At 65.0% G+C, this 20,945-nt stretch overlaps 8 protein-coding genes across 8 annotated transcripts; 4 read left to right on the forward strand and 4 right to left on the reverse strand.

Annotated features, from left to right (window-relative positions):
- Positions 1-174: 174 nt before the first annotated feature.
- DYN2 (dynein light chain) lies at positions 175-1,037 on the reverse strand (the record flags this gene model as incomplete). Its single annotated transcript, XM_076648103.1, has 7 exons — positions 175-195; positions 268-311; positions 422-445; positions 518-587; positions 685-750; positions 844-876; positions 987-1,037. The coding sequence occupies 7 exons, from the start codon at positions 1,035-1,037 to the stop codon at positions 175-177; spliced, it is 309 nt and encodes a 102-aa protein (XP_076506326.1).
- Positions 1,038-1,815: 778 nt separating this feature from the next.
- On the reverse strand, positions 1,816-3,383 carry JCM10292_002748 (uncharacterized protein; the record flags this gene model as incomplete). The annotated part of the gene is made up of 6 exons (XM_076648104.1): positions 1,816-2,042; positions 2,100-2,191; positions 2,248-2,505; positions 2,603-2,664; positions 2,753-2,828; positions 2,890-3,383. The coding sequence occupies 6 exons, from the start codon at positions 3,381-3,383 to the stop codon at positions 1,816-1,818; spliced, it is 1,209 nt and encodes a 402-aa protein (XP_076506327.1).
- Positions 3,384-4,889: 1,506 nt separating this feature from the next.
- On the reverse strand, positions 4,890-6,010 carry TIM23 (protein transporter TIM23; the record flags this gene model as incomplete). Its single annotated transcript, XM_076648105.1, has 4 exons — positions 4,890-4,975; positions 5,044-5,157; positions 5,305-5,646; positions 5,707-6,010. The coding sequence occupies 4 exons, from the start codon at positions 6,008-6,010 to the stop codon at positions 4,890-4,892; spliced, it is 846 nt and encodes a 281-aa protein (XP_076506328.1).
- Positions 6,011-6,441: 431 nt separating this feature from the next.
- JCM10292_002750 (C2H2-type zinc finger protein) lies at positions 6,442-8,650 on the forward strand (the record flags this gene model as incomplete). Its single annotated transcript, XM_076648106.1, has 5 exons — positions 6,442-6,873; positions 6,929-7,120; positions 7,215-7,380; positions 7,451-7,917; positions 7,985-8,650. 5 exons carry the CDS (start codon positions 6,442-6,444, stop codon positions 8,648-8,650), a joined length of 1,923 nt encoding a protein of 640 aa, XP_076506329.1.
- A 119-nt stretch (positions 8,651-8,769) lies between these two features.
- On the reverse strand, positions 8,770-10,686 carry JCM10292_002751 (uncharacterized protein; the record flags this gene model as incomplete). Its single annotated transcript, XM_076648107.1, has 8 exons — positions 8,770-9,051; positions 9,115-9,180; positions 9,237-9,292; positions 9,356-9,716; positions 9,768-9,985; positions 10,040-10,140; positions 10,196-10,529; positions 10,584-10,686. The coding sequence occupies 8 exons, from the start codon at positions 10,684-10,686 to the stop codon at positions 8,770-8,772; spliced, it is 1,521 nt and encodes a 506-aa protein (XP_076506330.1).
- A 645-nt stretch (positions 10,687-11,331) lies between these two features.
- Positions 11,332-13,704, forward strand: JCM10292_002752 (uncharacterized protein; the record flags this gene model as incomplete). The annotated part of the gene is made up of 8 exons (XM_076648108.1): positions 11,332-11,704; positions 11,775-11,837; positions 11,898-12,737; positions 12,797-12,915; positions 12,981-13,102; positions 13,167-13,338; positions 13,398-13,502; positions 13,573-13,704. 8 exons carry the CDS (start codon positions 11,332-11,334, stop codon positions 13,702-13,704), a joined length of 1,926 nt encoding a protein of 641 aa, XP_076506331.1.
- Positions 13,705-14,058: 354 nt separating this feature from the next.
- On the forward strand, positions 14,059-16,178 carry ILV5 (ketol-acid reductoisomerase; the record flags this gene model as incomplete). Its single annotated transcript, XM_076648109.1, has 7 exons — positions 14,059-14,172; positions 14,275-14,338; positions 14,769-14,941; positions 15,006-15,122; positions 15,204-15,649; positions 15,821-16,024; positions 16,121-16,178. 7 exons carry the CDS (start codon positions 14,059-14,061, stop codon positions 16,176-16,178), a joined length of 1,176 nt encoding a protein of 391 aa, XP_076506332.1.
- A 1,649-nt stretch (positions 16,179-17,827) lies between these two features.
- Positions 17,828-20,865, forward strand: JCM10292_002754 (uncharacterized protein; the record flags this gene model as incomplete). The annotated part of the gene is made up of 5 exons (XM_076648110.1): positions 17,828-19,190; positions 19,250-19,373; positions 19,434-20,574; positions 20,635-20,763; positions 20,833-20,865. The coding sequence occupies 5 exons, from the start codon at positions 17,828-17,830 to the stop codon at positions 20,863-20,865; spliced, it is 2,790 nt and encodes a 929-aa protein (XP_076506333.1).
- Between the last annotated feature and the right edge of the window lie 80 nt (positions 20,866-20,945).

A 20,945-nucleotide genomic window follows, 5' to 3' on the forward strand; every position in this document is an offset into this window, starting at 1 on the left:
CGGCAGGGGTATCGAGTGTCGTGAGGGGAGGGACCGAGGAGGGCGAACGAAGGGCAACAAAGGGAGAGGGTGCGTGTGAAAGTCGAAGGTGTCGATACGGACGTTCAGAACGACGGAGGCGGGAAAGTTCATGACATGCAGAGAGGAAGAGGTAGATTGGACTGGCGAAGGGGATCAACCGGCCTTGAAGAGGAGCTGGGTGAACGAGACATGTTAGTTCTGGTCCGCCGCTTCGTGCCTACGGCAGACGGTGAGCGAATGACGCACGATGGCGATGTTGCCCATGTACCAGTAGAGAAAGTGGCCAGTCTCTGCGGGCAGAAAGACAGGACGAGGTCAGCACTCCCGACTGGTCGGCACGCCTGGAGGCGGCCCAAGCGATTCTCGAGCCCCTGCGTCGATGCAACGCGTGCATACGTACCGTGCGTGCAGTAGGAGCCAAAGTCTGGACGTCACGAAGGGAGGGTCAGCGCTTCGTCCCGGCAAGAACCCCTCGGAACTCCTGGAGAGCACGCACTCTTGCCGACGACGACGTGCCAGGTCGGGCCGTAGCGCTTGTCAAAGTCGCGCTTGATGTGAGCGGCGATCTGCGAAGCGTGTGCAGGCAGGGTGAGCAGGTTGACGCTTCGGACATGTCCTTCGGACACTCTGGCCGAGAGACGGCTCGCAGAGCGGGAGACGCACGTCCTTCTCCTCTGCCTCCGGCGCCTGCATTGCCTCAGTGGCAACTTCGATGGCCACCTTCTGCATCTGCATTGACAGTACACGAGGGGGGAGACTAGGTCAGCGCCTCGGAGGCACGGCCGCGCAGAGCTGCAGACGGCAACGGCGAGCGCGGCGCACCTCCTCGGACATGTCGGCCGACTTGATGGTCGTCTGTGCGGATCAGGCGGGTCAGCGCGGTGCGGAGTGCGCGAGTGTGAGCGACGCCATCGCTCAACGCGACGAAGAGGAGAGGCGCGCAGTGCCCGGGCCGGAGAGCGCACCTTGGGCCCTTCGGGCGTGTTGCTGCCATCGGCAAGCGCTGCCTGGCTCATCTTGGCGGTTTTGCGGGCGAGGTGGGGAGTGTGCGAGCGGCGGCGCTTCTTCGCGACTCGACGAGGGGGCAGACCTCGCTTCGAGACGCTTCACTCGCTCGCGCTAGATCGGCTCGTTCAGACGGCTGGACTGTTCTTCAAAGCCTGCTGCACCTTTCTGCGAGCGTCGCGACGCCCTCGCGTCTTTTCTGGCTATCTCGTCCTCCTGCTCCATCCGCACCTCGAAGGCCCCGCTCGCGCAATGTGGCTCAATGCGTCTTTACAGCGTCTGCTTGAGCTCGACGTGTATGCTGTGTCTCGGGAGAAGCGTCCGGCCCACGCTTCGCACACTTCTCAGGAGGGAATCAACTATTCGAACGCGTGCTGCTGTTGTTACGCGACTGGTGACTGGGATCTAAAGCTGCGACTGCGAATTGCGGCTATGTGAAAAGGCAACGAGCGTGGACGATAATGAGCAGGCTATGGAGGAGAAAAGACGAAAAGAGAGGGCGGGCGGAGGGAACAAACGAACGACAGAAAGGAGGGGAACTGACGAAAGTAGAGTGAAGAGTGCGACATGCGGATATCGGCAGTGCGGGTACAGGCGACAAAGGACTGCTGAGGTTGCTGGCGAGGGCGGAAAGAGACGGAAACAGGAGGTGCGATACGAGGGATAGAGAGCGAGGGGCTTGCTAGATCCCGGCTGGCGGATGGAACAAGGTATAAACACGGCGGAGTAGCACAACAACTTTCATACACGATAGCTTGAGCGTGGCTCGGCTGTGCAGGGACGAAGCCATCAAGGCGAGGCCGGCGGGCGGCGCGAGGACGATGGGCGCGCAGGCGGCAGGTCGGCCGAGGCGGTCGCAACCTGCGCGAGTGCGTCGAGCTCGCTGTAGTTGGCCGGAAACGGATTCGAGCTCGGCGGAGGCGGGGCGAGCTCGCCCGGCTGCGATAGCAGGAGGGGCGGGATGTAGATGGGGACGCCCTGCTCGTGCAAGTGCATCGACAGGGGTGGGACGATCTCTGCGTGGCAGCCGGATCAGCTCTTACTCGACCGATGCGGACCAAGAAGGGTCGCACCATGTGCTGGCCGACCAGGGTACTGCTGCCAGTCGACGACGTCGAACGTGTCGGACAGCGTGGCGGCTAGTTTGGGCGACTTGGGTCGGCGCCTGCAGACATCGTGGGTCAGGATGCAGCGCAAAGCGCGCAAAAGAACGGGACGCACGCCTCGCCAAGCCTGAACTCCAGCTTGAATCGCCCCTCTGTCCGTACACTCACGTCCTCGAACACAAACACCGACTTCTGCGACCCGTCAAGATCCTCGACTCGCCGCGGGTTGCGCACCAACTGGCCGATGAGCGCGCTGAACTCCTCTGCGACCTCGCTGTCGCCGCTTGGCTCGGGCGCGGCGACCTCGACGGGCGAGACGCCGTCTTCTTGGCGCAGCGAGCAGCTGCAGAACAGGTACGGGAGCTCGACGTCGCTGTTGTGCAAGGCAACGGGGGCATAGGCCGGTCAGCACACATTCCGTCGGGTGAAATGTGGGGGCGGATCGCGAGACAAAGGGACGGCGGACATACGTGCGTTCCCCGGCGTGATCGTGCACGATCACCTCGACGACGGGAGCCGGGACGATAGGCAGCTGAGAGGAACAGGAGCAGTCGCGTGCACGGTCAGGCCAACGCATCCTCGATCATGGTGCAACCGGCGAAGGGTCAGCGGAAACGCACCCGTCCCAGCGTGTTGCGACGCAGCCCTGCCGCCGCGCCGATCTGCGGCTGTTGCAGCACGACGAGGCGGAACGTCCTGCAAGCGGTAGCGTGAGCGATGCAGGGCAAGCGAGCGAAAGCGAGCAGGCGGGACGCACTTATCGCTCGCTTCGGGCGAGGCGACGCCCGTCTCGTTCGCAACGGCCTCGATGCCCTCCATCCCAGTCTCTGCCTCTTCCTCTTCGCGCTGCGCCCGGCCCGTCCGTGCAGCCCTCGTTGGCCGCCTGCTCGTCTCGGGCGAGCGCCTCTCCGCCGGGTACGGGTCCATCGACGCGCGTCGCTCTGCCCTGCTGCGCTCCGCCGCGCGCGGCGCCCGCCCGAGCCCTATCCCCAGCGATGCAGCGACGGTGCCCGGGCCGCCAGACGACGAGATGAGCGGTGGGTGCACGGGCGGGGAAGGCGAGCGACGACGAGGGGCGTGCGAGGAAGGCGCTGCCGCGGTCGAGGACGAAGAGGTCGGTGCGCCTTCTCCTTCAGCTCGCGCAGCGGCGGTATCAGGGCGAGGTGGCGATGTGCGCGCAGGCGCTGCCGCAGACGTAGATGCTGAAGGAGGGGAAGGATCCCGAGCAGAGTCGGGAGGTCGGCGAGACATTTCGGATCCAAGGAGGAACGACGCAAGAGATCCAGGGTGGAGAGAGGTGGGAGAAAGAGAGCGGCGTTTCCTGTGGCTGCTGAAAAGCGGTGCACAGGTCAGCAGGAGACGACGAACGGACGGAGTGATCGAGGCGGCGCACGCGACACAGGAGATGCGAGAGGAGGTCGACGGACCGGGGTTCGTGCGGCTTCGTTCCGAACGCTCGGCCAATGCAGCCGGCGGAATGTGCAATGGAGCGCGGCGAGATCCGAATGATACCTAGCGCTGGCTGTTCCCCGAGCCAGACGCGTTCCGCTTCCGAAGGGCGATCGCTTCGAGCGGCAGAGAGGAAGCAGAGAGAGAAGCGAGTGCGGGCGCAGCGAGGCCAAGATCTCGGGCGCACGACAGACAAGGAAAGCAAGGGCGATGATCCAGCGGGCGTGCTCGGGGAAGCCGGAGAGAGTCACCCCGTCCCCCAGTCCTCTCTCGCCGAAGAGACGACGACGAGGCACCGGGTGCCCTGTTCGTTCGATGCGGGGGGCCACGTAGGCATGCGCGCGCAATTGCAGGTCATGATCGCCCGCGCCTCGCGTGAGCTCCCGGTTCGACGAGAACTCGGGCTCGCGAAAAACGGTGCCCTGGATCGGAGCAGCTGCTGCGGGAAAACCCAACCTCTGACCCGCGTCTGCTCGGCCGTGCAAAGCCTGCTGGGCTCTGCCCGGCGTACTGTGGCACCAGTCTGAAGCAAGAGCAGTGCGTGAGTACGAGCCAGGTACCTGGCCCGAAGCGGGACAGGTGGGAAAAAGGCAGGAGCGGATGCGAGCGAGCGGGACCAGCGTCATCCTCGAGCGAGACACGCGACCGGGCGTCTGGGACACGCTGCCCTGGCGGCGCGGCGATCCGTCTCACCCGCTCGGCAGCCGTCGGTGACGAGCAACGGCGGCTAGAGAGGGAGAAGGAAGAGGGGAGAAGCGGACCCGAGCGCGACGCCCGCTGCTCTCGCCCGTTCCAGCAAAGTCAGGGTTCACGCTTTCGTCGCTCGTGGCCAGGCGATCCGTCACGTCTAAACGGCGCTAAGAGAGCGGCGTGGCGATCCAAAGTGCGACGTGTTGCGGGCCGACCCAAGCCGGCAGGATCGCCTGAAGAGGGCAAATTGCGCGTGTCTCGCGTCTTGAATCACAAAGTTGTGTGTACCGCGGGGTTCTGCAGCAGCCCTGAGCATCACACCACGCGGTGCACAGGCAACGAGCATGTCCCTCGCTTGTGGACCCGCGAAAGCGCCGAACTTTGCATTTCCCATGGCAAGCACGCGTGAGTGTCTGGAGCATACCCATTACGCCTGAAGCAAGCGCGTCCAAGCGGTGCAGCCGAAACAACCGGGCCGCGGAAGAAGCGCACTGCCGAGCGAAGAGAAGCGGCAGAAGCGGCGAGTGGTCCGGCCGTGCGGTAGGGCGAGCGAGAGCGGAGGCAAGACTTCTATAACAGCGGGGTGCGATGGAGAGACAGACAGTGTTCCTACAAGTCTTACAGAAGCTGCACCTTAACCCACGACCAGCCGGCAGCGGCGGCCGTCAACAGACCCGACGTGATGACCATGGGGCGGACGCCAGCTGCGCGGAGAATCATCGGTCAATCGATGACGAAGCGCCAAGACACAGATCAATGGTACACGACGCACCAGTCGACCGCCAGATGAGGCCAGTGAGAGCAGCCGCGGTCATCGAGCCGTACACGTCGTGCTGGTGCCCACGGTAGACGTCGATGGTCGAGTTGATGCCGTTGTAGATCAGCGCTGTGGACAGAGTCGCACGTCAGTGTCATGCTACGGCTAGAGTGCTCGGGTGTGCTGCGCGAAGTGGACAGAATGCCTCCGCGCGGCCATCAAAGCATGAACCGGCGCAGAAACGGAAGCATGGACCGGCGCAGAAACGCCACTCACCCAGCACGCCCGCCGAGTTGCCCATCGCCGTCCCCCTGCGCGTGACCTGGTTGAGAATGTTGTTCCACCGCAGCCTGCCCGAGATGCGCGCCGCCGCCTGCGCCTGCGCGTTGCCCGCGGCCTGCTTCGCACCCTCGGTCACCTGCGCGGCCGCCTCCTTTGCAAAGGCGGTCGCCTGCGCGCCGACGGCCGAGGCGGCTGGTGCGGCGCCGGCAGCAGGTGGAGCAGCGCCCGCGGCGGCGGCGGCGGCAGGGGCGGGAGCGGCGGTCGAGACGTTACGAGGAGCGGCGATGGGGCGGCGGAGACCCTCCCAGAAGCCCCAGGCGCCGCCGAGACCGAGACCTGCCAGAGCGCAGTCTCGTCAGTACCTGATGATTCACTCGAGACCAAAATGAGGCGCACCAGCGAGGTAGGTAGAACCGGTACCGTAGCAGAGCTCGTCTCCCCACCCACGGCTGGGCAAAATAGTCTTTCCGCCAGCAACCGAGCTGAGCTTGTCGTCCTCGAGGAGGAGGTAGTCGAGCTCCTTGTTGTCGACGAGGCCAGCGAGCGGGTGGAGCGCCGAGGCGTCGATGGGTGCGCCGCCGAGAATGGACGCGGCGTTGGGTGCTTGTGCGAGCGGGGAAGATGAGGCGCCCGGGGCGGTGAAGCGGTGCGACCCGAGGATGTCGTCGGTGTTGGGGGAAGTTGCTGATGGGCTGGCCATGGCTCAGGCGGGAGAAGGACGAGACGAGGAGGCGAAGGGAGGGGAGCCGGTGCTGTGGGCGGTGCAAATCGCCGGCGTCAGCACGCAGAACCTTGCGACGAAAGCTGGTGATCTGCTTCAGGTGTCGGCAATTTTTATCCACACCCGCCTAGCCCTGCAGAGGCCGTGATGTGCGGGTACGGCTCCGTGGCGATGAAGACGGAGCGAGGGAGCGATTCGCGTGCTCGCCACCTCGCGCGCTGGTTCTGGTGCGCTGGGCGGGTCTACGAGACAGCCAGAGTGAGCTCACGAGCAAAGGCGCGGCTTCGGCACGGGGCGAGCGAGTGGGAGTACGGCGAGAAAGAAACGCGAAGCTCTTCGCGGGCGGCGGTTCGGCTCGCTTCTCCCGCGACTGTGCGAGCTTGCGAGGGGCAGAGCGGACGAGGGGCCAGATGGCCTCGGCAGTCGCATCCACCTCGGCTCTCCTCGTCTCCGTCGCGCGCCCGCTGCGACCCCGCCCCGCCGCCTCGTCTTCGCGCAAGAAGCGGGTCGCTCGCAGCCCGTCTCCCTCGGGCAGTGAATACGCAGACAGCCACGACGACGAACGCGACTCGGACGACAGCGGCGCAGGCGAACCAGAGCAGCTTGACGACGACAGCAGCGAGCACTCCGACTCGAACTCGGACTCGGGTGGGGACGACGACGCTTCCGACGACGACGACGAGCTGCTCGAAGGCGACCGCACCGACCAGGGAACACGCAGGAGGAGGAGGAAAAAGGCGGGCGAGCGCCGCAAGAAGTACCCGTGCACCTGGCCAGGCTGCGGGAAGGTCTATGCCCGCCCGACCCGCCTCGACGAGCACGCCCGCGGACACACGGGCGAGGTGCGACCTCTCTCATGCTAGACAGAGTCTCCTGGGCTGACGCCTCCCTCCACAGCGCCCGTATCAGTGCCCCGACTGCGACGCCTCCTTCGCCCGCGACTCGCACCTCAAGGCGCACCGTCGCTCGCACCTCAGCGACTCGGAGAAGCAGTACGCCTGCGAAGAACCCGGCTGCGACAAGCGCTTCTGGACGAACCAGCACATGAAGAAGCATTTCGAGGTCGTCCACCGCGGCAAGACATACGATGTGCGCGCTCGTCCCCTACGCCACAACTTTCCGTCACGTCGGATCTCTTACCTGAGCTCGACTGACGTGCTGCGTATTCTGCAACCTCGCGCAGTGCACACACTGCAACCGCTCCTTCCGCAAGCATCACCAGCTGCGCACGCACGTCGCAGAGGAGCACTCGAAGCCGGGCACTCAACCCTTCATCTGCGATCACCCGGGCTGCGAAAAGAGCTTCAAGCAGAAAGTGCACCTCAAGGCACATGAAAAGACGCACGACCGTGAGTCCCGCTCTTCGCCGCTCTTTCGCTTGGTGTCACAGTTGACGCCTCGTTCCCGGTTTGTGCCCAGTCTCGCGCTACGCCTGCGTCCACCCAGACTGCATCGACAAGCCAACCCCCGAGCGCCAATTCGGCACCTGGACGCTCCTCCAGCGGCACACCAAGTCGGCGCACCCGCCCACCTGCCCGCACGCCGAGTGTGAGGGGAAGACGTTCACCACACGGCGCGGGCTCCGGAACCACCTCCTGCTGCACGAGCGCGACGCGCGCGAGGACGTCGAGGGGATGCCGAAGTATCACGAGGACGGGAGGAGGCGCAGGAGGAGGCGCCGGCGGGGGAAGAAGCGTCCGAGCGAGGCGGAGGTCGCGGGCGAGGGCGAGGGCGAGGCAGAAGGGGAGGGCGGTGACGAGGACGAAGAAGAGGTCGAGGAAGGTGGCAGCGACTGGGAGCAGCAGCAGGAGGACGAGCGCGACGAGCGCATGCGCGAGGACTTTCGCTACGGTGGCAAGAAGAAGCGCAAGGTCCTGCACGAAGCGGTATGTCGTCGACTCTTCCGTACAACGGTGACTTTGTGGGACGCTGACGGTGTCTCGTTGCGTGCAGGCCGGCTTCCCTCCCATCCTTCCCCTGCCGCCGTCCCTCGCCGGCTCGCCCGTACCCGCGCTCATCCCCGACGGTCTCCCCACTCCCCCCGACGCCTTCCTCGTCGACGCGCCCGACGATGCACCGCCCGTCGCGCTTCCTCTGCCTCCACCACCGAGCTTCTACATGAACCTTATCACCGGCGCCAACTACGCGCCCGCCGTCGCGCCCGTCTCTTCACCTGCCGGCCCTCGCGGCACCAGTCCCGCAGACGAAGCCGACTTCGACCCGCAAGGCTCAGCTCAGAAGAAGCGCGTCTACAAGCCGCGCGCGCGCGCGCCCAAGTCGCGCGGGCCCAATGCTGACCCGAACAAGTACCCGGGCTCGGGCCTGCGCAACGTCCCGCGGCGGTTCAAGTGCCCCTTCCCGGCGATCCTCGCGCTGCCGTTCATCGACCACGGGCCGAAGCGCAGCCGTGGTGGGGGCAACAAGGCCGAGAGCCCGCCACCGCTCGACAGCGGCGAGGAGGACGACGACGACGAGGAGGGGACGTGCCGCTATGTGTTCAAGCGGACGTACGACGTCGAGCGCCATTTGCTGAGCAAGCACGGGCTCGAGATGAAGGGCGGGAGGGAGACGCTCGACTTGTGGTTCAAGACCGAGGCTGAAGGAGCTGCCGCGGCGTGAGGGGGAGAGGTCCTGTGCCGCTTTCGCCTGACATGTAGTCTGTCTCTCCTATGTTGCTTGTCATCACACTCTCGCTGGCCTCACTTGCCTTTTGACGGGAGGGACGGAAGAGAGGCTCTTTACTGCTGACTGGAACGGTCCACCATGACCCCGCTTGCGCCCATCGACCTTGCGAGGACATCCCCCTCGCCCTCCGCAACGACCGGTGCATCCCCTGCCGCCTCTACTTTCGCGGCCGCGGCATACGATTCCGTCTCAACGGCGGCGTCGCCCACCTCGTAGCCCTTCGATTCCTTTGCCTCGTTCGCGACGCGCAGGAGCAGGTCGATCGCCGCCTTGGCGCCGTAGTCGAAGTCAGCTTCGGCGCCTTTGGCTTTAGTACGCCACACAGTCGGTACGCTCTGCTCGTGTGGATGCAAGATTAGCTCGGGATCCTGCCAGCGAGATGGGCGAGAGCAACGGACAAAGTCGTGCAACACCCAGTCGTGCGCGCCGTACTGCTTGACGAGGCGCTGAGGTTTGACGCCAGCCTGTAAGGAGGGCTGATGAGTATCGTCTTCGAGTACAGCGCGAGAAAGATGCGGACCTTCTCAAGCTGGCGGAAGAAGGCCTCGTCGTCGTCCGCAAAGATCTCCTTCCCGCCTATGCGACGATCATCAGCGTTAGAAAGGGACTTGTGAGGTCGTACCAGGCGAAAGAGCGCACCCCATGTCACGACGGTCTTGCCCTCGCCCGGCATCGCCTCCTTCCACCACTTGCCCTCCTTCTGAACGCACGGGTTGACGTATGGATCGTTGAAGCGCTCGACGTCCTCGCAGTGCTTCCAACCCCACTGCTCGGCGAGTCGCTCCCCTTCGCACGGCGCCGGCTGGTGCGGGAAGCGGAAGTGCCACAGGGGGTTGAGGCCGGGCATCGTCGGGCGGTGTGCCGGGGGAGGCGAGATGCCGATGTAGTCGCACGCGGCACGGAACGCCCCGCCGGCGTCGATGAAGTCGAAGCGCGGGTTGAGCGACATCGAAGGAGCGGTCGAGGCGAGGTTGACGAAGGGCGAGATGAGGAAGGCGCCCTGTCGAGTGAATGTCAGTCTCTGCCGCTCTTGACGAGGGCTGGAGCGTACCGCAGGACTCTTTGGCGTAGCGCCCAACTCTGCCGGAACGCGAATCTCGTCGCACGGCCGAGCGAGGTGGAGGAGGAAGGCAGCCGCCAGATTCCCGCCTGCCGAGTCGCCGCTGATGACGATCTTGGATTCTGAGATTCCCAGCGCGTTGACGAGGTAGTGGTAGCCGGCAAGCGTCTCGATGAGCTGGGAAGGGTACTTGTACTCGGGCGCGAGACCTGCAAAGGAAGGGTTGAGCTTGCGGCCGGCGCAGATGACAAGTGGTTACGTACGATAATCCAGGCAGAAAACGCTGGCTTGTACACCTTTCTTGGCCTTGAGCTCCTTGACAACGTGAAGGAGGAAGTCCTGGGCATTGGCGCCCGTGTCCAGCCTGAGAGGGAAGTCCGTCAGAGAGCAGGCAGCGAAAGGGCACAAAGCCAACGCACACAAAGCCTCCTCCGTGGATGAAGTATAGCACGACGTCGTCATTCGTGCGTTGTGTGCCAGGTGCCGCGATCCAGCGGCCGGCAGTCCCGTTCACCTCGACGCGAGTGACCCAGTCTCTCGCGCCTCGGAACGCAGGCCCGCGTCGCACGAGCTCATACGACCGTGTGCGGTTGAAGATAATGCGCGCCTGAGCGACGTGGAGCCGGCTCAGGATGAACTGCGCCGCCTTGGCCAAGTACTCGGCGAGCGCAGTGCGGCCGACTTGCTGGACGATGCGAGACCGCCAGCGCAGCAGGATATGCGAGACGAGCAAGCGCGCCGGCAAAACGAGCACTGTACGACGCATGTGAGCAGGCGTGTTGTGCCGATTCCGCTGGGAGGACTCACGCAGGTGCGGGAGGACGAGAGCGAGGAAGTGCAAGACGAGGTGAGGCGTGAGCACCTGGTCCGGCGCACCTCGCACAAGCTCCAGGTGAGTTTTCTGAGCCATCTCGAGCGTGCAAGAAGCGAAGTCTAGCAAGCGTACGAAGCGGAGACCAAGTCGATATCGGCGACCCAAGTTGCCGGACAGACGGTGTGCTCTCTCCTCTCGCACGTGCTTGGTCAGGGCAAACCGCGCCGCGAAGCAGCGCAACGACTCTGCCGTTGACCGTCGGAGCTGAGTTTGCGGGAGCAACGCAACGTAAGCTGGCAGACCCGCTCGACCCCTCCTCTGCTTTAAGCGCAACAACCTCTGCCTCTGCTTGCCTGTGCACGATGCCCTCCTGATAGAGGAGGAGTAATTTCCGCGTGGCTGCCCACTCCCTCAGCTCGCTCCCGTGCGATGGTCGGTGGCAGGGGGTGCGAGCGCGAGGAGGAGGTGACAGGACGGGGCGGGAGCTCACGGCTGGACGAGGGCCTAGCGACAGTGTGCTGCCTGCTCTACTCTACTCCTGATCCTACGCTACGGACGAGGCTGCGCTCACCTACTGCTCTGAGCGACACGACGCTTTGACCTCGCTTCGTGCTCGCCGTCTCCTGTCTCGCGTGTCCGCCGCCGCCGTGCACTTTGCCGCCTGGTCGGCCATCTCGTACCGCGCGTACGAGCGACAGAGAAGAGCGTCGCCGCGTACCGAGCGGGTGACTCGTCCGCACGATGGACGGGTTCTCAGGGGCCGAGTTCGGCGGACCGACGGCGTCTCCTGTCTTTGCGGACGCAGCAGTGACCGCGCGGACGACGACGAGTTCGTCTCGCTTCTCCTTCTCCAGTCCTGCGCTCGCCTCGCCGCGCTCGCGCACTCACTCGGAAGCGTCGAGCATCGCGTCGTCTGCCGCCTCGTCGTCGCACTGCTCCTGGGCCGACTCGACGCCCGACACGAGCGCACACTCGCACGCGCACGCGCACGCCTACGACTACCCGCTCCCGTCGTCGCTCGGCGCCGGTCCGCACGGCGACTCGCTCCTCGTCCAGACGCCCTCCGGCACGTACGGCCTCCCGTGGACAGACATCTTCTCGATTCTCATGTCGTGTCCGTCCGCTCTCCCTCGCTCGGACGATGGCTGCGACACGCTGACTCGCCGCTCGCCTTCCCTCGGCAGCGCAAACCCAGGCCACCCTCGTCCCCGGCAGCTTGCCTGCCGAGATTGTTCTTTTCCTCGCCAGTTCGTGCCCCGCTCTGCCGAGTGTTTGGTCCAGTGCTGACTCTTCGCGATCACCCCAAGGCCGACTCGGTCAGCAACCCGAGGGGGCGACAGGAGACGCCGCGCGACCTTCGACCGCTGTGAACCACCTCGGCGCCAACCTGCACGACCTCTCGTTCGCCGCCGCCGAAGCTTCGCAAGGTAGTGGATCAACCCAGGCGTACGACCCGGCCCAGCCCGGCTACAGAACGTACACGTCTGCACCGCCCAACCTACCGCCCGGGACCTACTACGTCTACGAGACTGTCGACGGGGTCGCGCCTTCGCAGACGGTCGGCCAGCCATTCTTGTCGCCGGCGCTGCACGACGAGCTCCCGATCCCGCCGAGTCACCTCCAGCGCTACAGCACGCCCAGCAGCTACCCGCGACACCTTCCTTACGAGCAGCTCCACTACGACCCGTACGAGCGGCGGCCGCCGTCGCTTCGCTCGGGCAGCCCGACCCGCCCGGCATCGATTCGCAGCGAGTCGGGGCTCTCGGCAAGGCGCGAGCAGCTGCGCCAGACATCGTCGCCGTATCCTCGCCCGGCTTACCTTCACACCGCGTCGCTCGCCGAGTACGGCGACTACTCGGGCTCGTCGACCACCTCGCGGCGCTTCAACGCTTCGTACGCCGACGACCCCGACTACGTCGAAGAGGCCGAGCCGGCGACGGCCGTCCCGCCCGAGATGCACTCTTCGTCGCGCGGGCGCGGCGGGCGCTCGAAGCGCGCGCTCAAGCCGCTCAATCGCGAGAGCGAGACGTACCTCTGGAACGGGCGCAAGGGGCAGCTGTCGCGCGTCTCACCTGGCGTCGACGCGCAGGACTTGGCGCGCCGCCAGGGGTTCGGGAGCGAGGTCATCGTCTTCCCGCCGGGCAGCTGTGCGTTCCTTCTCTTCCCCTCGTGTTTATTGCCAGGGCTGAGTTACTTTCGTCCACAGACTGCAAGGTCACCATCGATGACCTCGACATTCTGCCGTCCGACTCGAGGCAGCGCGTCAACGACTGGCTGCGGGGCCAAGTCTGCGTCGACGGCTGCGCATTCCGCTTCGAGAAGAAGGTGTCGCATACTCGTCGTGTTCTAGCAGCTTCGAGATCTCGCTGATCCTGTCCTCGCGCTCGCAGCGTCCTAGCGTGATCCGCGCGCACGTCGTCAGCTGCAAGAACCGCGCCGTCGCGCTTCGTCACGACCCGCTCAAGCGGCTGTGCCAGCTGCAACTCGATGCACAGACGCTCGACTCGCGCATGTGCGTTACCTCTCCCACGTCGACCCGCTACCCCGCTCGCACTGACGCTGCTCGCAACGGCTAGGCGTGCTTCCACCAAGGCACGGCAGGACGGCCCGCCGCCCGCGCGCAACAGCTCGGGCGACAGCGGCGACGAGTACACCGACGAGTACAACCTCCGCGGCTACGGCAGCGGCGGCTCGCGCCGCAGCTACGCCAGCTCGAGCCGGGCATCGCTGTACGAGCAGCAGTCTTACGTGCGTTCGAGTTGTCCTCTCAGTGGTCGACGCTGATCCGCTGACGCCCATATCGACAGGCGTCCGAGATTAAGCAGGAGGCCGAGCAGATCGGCGGATCTCCCGCCTCGAACGCGAGTGGACCGGACGGCGGCGCTGCTGGTCCTCCTGCCGGGCAGCCTGAGGTACGAACTCTCGCCGCACTTTGATCCTTCGAGCTCTGAGACCGTTGTGACTGACGTGCGAGACCCGCAGGCCCCCTGGCTCGACCACTACGGCCTATCGGTGCCGACAGGCTCCACGTCTACGCAACTCGCACATGGCGCTGCCATGCCCGACAACGGAACCAGGGCTTCGACTTCGTCGTTCCTCAGCTTTGAGGATTGATGCCCTTCCCACCTTCGACCTCTCCTCCGCTATCTTTTCCGCTCGATACCAGCCTGTTGGCCCCGGAACGACGAATTTTTGCGCCGCTCCTCGATGGACCCTCTCCCTTTCTTTCCCGACTCGATGTATGTGTGCGCGCTCTGTATCGCCCCGTGTGCAAGTTGGTGCGGCCCTCGCAATGCAACGAACAGACTGCAGAGGATTCGCCGGAGATTGCGAGCGGAGGTAGCCCGCCGGCCAAGACGGGGAGGGCCAGAGTCAGGAAGCGCGACGGTCGCGGCCCGCGTCGGCACGAATAATCGACGGGGGCACTCGCGCTCTCTCTTTCTTCTCCACCGCCTCCCGTTCCACAAGATGCAGCGCGCTACCGTCTCTGCCCTCCGCCAGGCTGCCCGCCAGGCCACGCCCAAGGCTGCCCGCGCCTACTCGCTCGTCGCTGCTGCCCGCACCCTCCCCAAGGCGCCCAAGGTCCGTCTAGTCCGCCCACCCGTCACGATCAGGCTGCTCAAGGCTGCCCTCGAGTGCCTGTACAAGGCGGACCTCGCTAACCTCGCTTCGCAACTCTCGTAGGCTACCCGCGGCGTCAAGACTCTCGACTTCGCCGGCACCAAGGAGACCGTCTACGAGCGTGCCGGTACGTCTTCGTCGAGCTACAACCCCCGAGCGCACGCATCGCTGCGCTCGATCATCCGCCCGGCGGGATGGCAGACGGGAGGAACGAGACGGCCGGCGGAGCGCAACTTTTTTCGCCGTCGCCCTGCTTCGTCACACTTTGCGTGATGCTGGCCACGGATGCGCTGCTGCCGTGCGGGCGCATCTGGGCCGCACCTCGACCGGCGGAACGGACGAGGAGGCGGAGTTGCGGACGGAGGACGAGGTGCCGAGGTTGCCCGCGGCTCACGATAGGGACCTCTGCGTCCCGTTCGGCTTATTTCCGGCTGAATCGTGCAGCTGGGCGATCTGCGGTTGCTGCAGTACGGGCGGAGCATACGGCAACGTTGTTCGAGCGCAAACGAGCCGGAACTGACCCCGTCGATTCCGTTTCCCGCCTTGCCGCGTCACAGACTGGCCCCTTCCCAAGCTCCAGGAGTACTTCAAGAACGACACCCTCGCTCTCATCGGCTACGGCTCGCAGGGCCACGGTCAGGGCCTCAACGCCCGCGACAACGGCATCAACGTGATCGTCGGTGTCCGCGAGGGCGGCGAGTCGTGGAAGCAGGCCCAGGAGGATGGCTGGGTGCGTACTCGCTCTTTCGTACGAATTGTGTGAACCAGCCGCTGACCGTCACGCGGGCTGGCAGGTTCCGGGCAAGAACCTCTTCCCGATCAACGAGGCCATCGAGAAGGGTACCATCATCATGAACCTCCTCTCTGATGCTGCCCAGTCTCAGACGTGGAAGGACATCAAGCCCCTCATCGTGCGACTTGCCTTTGATCGTCTTATGGCAGCGGGAGGATCGAGCTGACCTTGGAGCGTCCCTTTTGTTCGTGCGCGACAGACCAAGGGCAAGACCCTCTACTTCTCGCACGGCTTCTCGCTCGTCTACGCCAAGGACACCGGCGTCGAGGCGCCCAAGGACGTCGACGTCATCCTCTGCGCGCCCAAGGGTTCGGGCCGCACCGTCCGCACCCTCTTCAAGGAGGGCCGCGGCATCAACGCCTCGATCGCCGTCTGGCAGGACGTGACCGGCAAGGCCATGGAGAAGGCCCGTGCTATCGCCGTCGCGGTCGGCACCGGCTACGCGTACGAGACCACGTTTGAGAAGGAGGTCTACTCGGACCTCTACGGCGAGCGCGGTGTCCTCATGGGCGGTATCCAGGGCATGTTCCTCGCCCAGTACAAGGTTCTCCGCGAGAACGGCCACACCCCGTCGGAGGCGTTCAACGAGACCGTCGAGGAGGCGACCCAGTCGCTCTTCCCGCTCATCGGCCAGTACGGCATGGAGTGAGTGCGACTTGCTCCTTCGGGTTGTGTGCGCATGCTGACTGTTACGTTTTCCTGCTCTTCCTTGCTCGGCTCCTCCCCTCGCCTTTCCTGCACTTCTCCTCGCCCTTCGCCTCCTCGCCTTCCGTCTCTCCCCGCCTCCTCTTCTCCTCCGCTTCGCCCCCGCAACAGCTACATGTACAACGCCTGCTCGACCACCGCCCGCCGCGGTGCTCTCGACTGGGCCCCGATCTTCGAGGCCGCCAACAAGCCCGTCTTCGAGAAGCTCTACAAGTCGGTCCGCGACGGCACCGAGACCCGCCGTTCGCTCGAGTTCAACGGCCGCCCTGACTACCGCGAGGCGTTCAAGAAGGAGACCGAGGAGATTGACAACCAGTGCGTCCCCTCTCGTGCCGCTCCGCTCGCGCGAAGAGGCTCAGCACTTGCTGACGCCTCTTTGCGCTTCCCTCTTTTTTTTTAACTCGCTTCCAGAGAGATCTGGCGGGCGGGCGTGACCGTCAGGAGTCTGCGGCCGGACCACAAGGCGTAAATGGGGCTGAACTTGTCGATTTGCACTCGCCTCTTGGCCTCCCGCCGCTTGTACTGTCCGTGTGTTACATTCTCGTGTTCCCTTGCAGTTCTTCCTCTCTCCCTCTCGTAGCTGGTCGACTACATGACGTTCCCAGCGTTGCAGTGCTAAAAGCTGCGGCAACTTGCGGTGGTTGAGAGACAGGGAGACACTGCGCGCTGCTGGCCGTTCTCCCTTGCCGCACCGCTCGGCACGCTCGCCTGCACGCTTTGGCTAATGCTGCAGCCTGCTTGTGTTATGCGCTGGCTTGAGCCGGGTGAAATAGCCCGACGGGAAGACTACGTTTTTGTAACCTGAGCGACAAGACCGTGTCGTCTCGAAGGTCTTGCAATCAAAGGTCTGGCAAGCTCCCTCTGCTTATCTCTCTCCATCACAAAATAGTAGGGCAAGCAATGTACTCACTGCAGAGTTCAGAGAAAGAAAGGGACAAGATAGGGCTATCGTCCCGCCACACGGAAGCAGACTGAGAAGGTCAAGCCGTAGTCGCTCTGTTGCACTCTCTGTGCAGGACAACAGGACCATCTCCTGCCGCCGTAAACTATCCTCAATGTCTGTAGATTGACCGGAAGGACAAAGTGTACAGGACAGCATGGCGAAACAGCCAGTCAGCGAGGCAGCGGGCGAGAGGGGGTGGAGCAGACGGGAATCGCCGCACTTCCCCCGACCAGCGAGCTCAGCGCGCACTTGTGGCACAGGGCGGCACATACCTGCCCAATTTACGACAAACTCGGGCATACTTTGGGTGCGCCTCAAGCGAAGATCAAAGCTGGACATAGGTGCACAGCTTGAACACGCCCCCAAGCAAGTCTTCGTTAGTATAGTGGCTAGTATATTGCCTTGTCAAGTCGCATGCGACTCAACTCGGCAGAGACCCGGGTTCAATTCCCGGACGAAGAGAATCTTTTTGCTGTTGCGGTGGCTTTCGCTTTTTGATGCTCTGCCGCAAGGGCGGCCAGTGTACAATTTGCGCACGACCTCTGTCAAAGCCCACTGCGCAACGGCCCTGCTCAACTTGGAGCGAGTCAAACGGGAGTCGAAGTGCACAACTGACAAGGACGCGTGCGGGCAGGGGACCGAGAGCGTGCGCAAGTGAATGCACAGAACGCTACCGTGCAATCAAATGCGCGCCCTTGCCTGCGATTGTTGTTGTTGTCGCGCGGGCGAGACACGCTCAGGACGCGTGCACGCTCCCCTCGCGCGGAGAAGGGCCGAACCCGCTCGCCTCGCCTCTCGCCAAGCTCGAGCGCGCCCAGCTGCACCTGCACAGCGTCGAGCAGACCGCGCACTCGCTTGTAGACCGGCTAGCCTCGCCCCAGAGCTTGTCGAACCAGCGCGCACGAGCGAGCACCTCGCACTCCATCCCGCCCTCGCTCTGCCGCCCCGCCTCGTCAACGCGTGAAATCGAGCAGCAGAGCTGTGAGGCCGGCCAGGATAGACCAAAGGTACGTCCACGCCAACGCGCGAGTCCGCTCGAGCCCGCTTCGTCTTGGTGCGCACCGAGCTAAACGCGCCTTGTTCGTCTTCTCGCTGCGCATTTTCGCGTCTGTGCGCCCGTCTGCCCGTGCAAATAGCTTGGAGCAGGTCTACAAGCGACACTGAAGACTCGACGCATGGCCGCACCTTCGCCGTCTGGGTCTGCTCCCGCACCTCCTCGCGCTCCTCCCGCACCGTCCCCGTCCGCCAACGAGCCCGGGCGAGGCCTGCGCGCTCGCAAGCTGTCTCTTTCGACTCGCCACCTGCCTGCCGGGCTGTCCACGTCGTCGCAGCTCTCCCCGTCCTCGTCGACCAACCCTTCGTCCCCCTCGCTCGCCAACCCCGAAGTCGGCCTCGGCCTCATGCTCGACGAGATGACCGGCACTGCCAGCGCGCGTTCGAGCATTGACAGCAGTCAGTCGAATCTGGCACGCTCGCGCGCCAGCAGCATTGGCACGGACCGCCGCAGCAATGAGACGGACGAGTTCTTCCTCGCCGCAACGACGGGCGACGCGTCGATGCGCCGCTCACTGTCACGAGGGTTGACGCCCAGCACTGTGACGGGTCCCTCGGGCACGACGGCCTCTCCGCTGCCGATCTACACAGGCTCGCCCTCGCCCGGAAACGCCTCGCCTTCGCCTACGCCCGGTCGCGCAAACTCGCCCTCGCACCAGGCGTACAACCTCGGTCCCCTAGCTTCTGGCTCGGGCGCAACCTCGACGCCCATGTCGCGCCCGCCGTCCTACGCATCCGTCATGGGCTCGGCGCAGGACATGGAGCGCTCGCGCTCGACCGGGTCCGAACACTCGCGCCACCAGTCGCTCACGTCGGCGTGCGCACCCGTCACGTCGTCGGTGCTGAACACGCCCAAGAGCGACGTCGGCGCGTTCTCGCCGCAGCTAGGCGGCGGCGGCGGGACGGGCTCGGCGCGCAATAGCTGGCGGACGCACGACTGGGGCGCGGCCGCCTCCGAGAAGGGGTACAGCAGCGACGAGGACGTGCGTGAAGGCGCCAAGCGGCGACGGGACGAGCAGCCTGAAGGGCTTGTCGGTCGCGCTCTCGGCCTCCCGACCACCATCCTCGCGTGGTTCCTCCGCCCACTGCAGGCGCCGACTCCGCCTACGAGCGGGCGCCTCTCGCCGCAGCTCAACGGATCGAGCAAGAGTGCGGCAAACGGCGCCTCGAACGCGAAGCGATACCCGCTCGTCGTCCGCCTCGTCCTCATCGCCTACCTCGTCTTTTCCTTCCTCTATCTCAGCGTCTCCCTCTCGCAAGCCTACCTCTTCCCCACCTCTTATCCGTCCACGTCCGCGACGTCGGCCTCGCCCGAAGGGTGGCAGCTCGTTCGCGAGTATGCAGAAGGCGTGGGCGCAAAGGCGGGTCTTGGCTGGATGAGGGGCAATGCGGGCGCAGTGCCCGTTACGCTGGTGGAAGAAGAGGAAGGCGCGATGGACGAAGTGCCGGAGTGGGGGACGGTGCAGCGCATCGGCCACCCGGACAGTGCGTTCTTTCCTTAGCCCTTGTCTCGTTCTGCACTCACACTAGTCCTCGATCTGCAGAGCCTTCGTCGCTCCTCGCGATGCAGACACCCGAAGGCAACCCGCTCACGCACTTTACGCATACTTACCGTTTCTCCAAGATGCACGACAAGGCGCACTGGGACCTGCATGACGAGATCGTCCCGTGCGTTCTCTTTCTCCTGAAGTCTCTCAAAACATCAACCTGACCCGCTCTCGCTTACAGCTTCGCCTTCCGCGCTTCGTCCAAGCCGGAGAAGGACGACGTCACCGCCTGCATGTACACGAACGAGGCGTGGCTGCCGATGCTCTCGTCCTTTGTCCGCACCTGGCGCGGGCCCGTCTCGCTGGTCTTCGAGACGGCTCACTCGCGCCTCGACACGGCATCGCGCGCCTCGCTCGTGACCAAGATCGCCGAGCTGCGCGACTCGGACCCGCTCATCCGCCATTTCGTCGACTTCCACATCGTCGGCGCGCCGACGAGCGTGTCGGACCGCACGCTCGCCAAGACTCGTGAGCGCATGATTCGCAAGCCGTTCGCACGCAACTACCAGCTCAACCTCGCGCGGTTCTTCGCCCCGACCGAGGTCGTCTTCCTCGTCGGCGACGCGCGCATCACGCCCAGCGGCGGCCTGCGCCGCCGGCTGACGGAGCAGAAGATCCGCAAGCTCGTCCTCGAGCGCGGCGACGCCATCGTCGTCCCCTCGTTCGGCTTTGTGCGCGACCCGACCGGTTCACCGACCGACATTCCGACCCTCCCGCAGCTGCGCACCCAGCTCGGCATCGCCTCCGAGATGGACAGCAGCGACCCGTTCGCGGGCGTCGCGGCCGATGAGTTTGAGCCGCTCGCGGCCGAGCACCTGCGCGCCGTGCACGACAGCCTGCCGATTGCACCCGAGGACTGGCCGACGCGCAAGCAGCAGCTCGTGCAGCTCGTCAACACGCGCGTGCCCTCGGTCGACTCGCCGACGTCGGCGCGCCTAGCGCTGTTCGACCGCCGGTGGGACCTCAACCACGGCCCGAGCAACTGGTACCTCTGGCGCAAGTCGGCGACCGACCCGCGCTTGCAGGAAGACCCGGCGCAGGGCGGCGGGCTCGGCCTCGGCGTCGCGGGCGCGACCGGTGGCGGCAAGGACGTGTACCGCGTCGTCGACTACGACCTGCACTACGCGCCGCTCGTCGTCGTGAGCAAGAAGGGGCAGCCGTGGTGCACCGAGCGCTTTGACGATGTGCGCGCGAGCTGCGTCTACCAGATGTACCTCTCTGGCGCCGAAATGTGGGTCCTCCCCGACGAATGGACCTACACCGTCGAGGTGCTCGAGAAGCGCTCCAAGGCCGACAAGGAGGACCCCGGTGACAAGCTCAAAGTGCGCAGCCTCTCTCGCGTCTCGTCGAGGCTTGTACTGATTGTATGCTCACGTGTGCAGAACTCGATCTCGGCGCGCTTGTACGGCAAGTTCCACCAGGAGGCGTGCATGCACTACGGCCGCGAGTTCCTCTCCGTATCTATGTGGGACTCGGACAAGGCGCAGCATCTCCGCGAGACGTGCGCAAGGGTGCGTTTGAGTCCATGCTCTGCCACACTTTGCGCAGAAAGCTTACGCGAGTCCGTCTCACTCCCGCAGACCCTGAGCAGCTGGGGCATGGGCGCTGCATGATCGTCCGTCCGCCCTTGCCTCTGCCTCCATGTCGTCCCGCACCTTCGCACCTTCCCCGTCGTTCCTCAGCAACTCGCTCG

The sequence above is a fragment of the Rhodotorula paludigena genome, assembly GCF_050403205.1.
Source record: "Rhodotorula paludigena JCM10292 DNA, Rt_paludigena_JCM10292v1_ctg13, whole genome shotgun sequence".
NCBI classification, from domain to species: domain Eukaryota; kingdom Fungi; phylum Basidiomycota; class Microbotryomycetes; order Sporidiobolales; family Sporidiobolaceae; genus Rhodotorula; species Rhodotorula paludigena.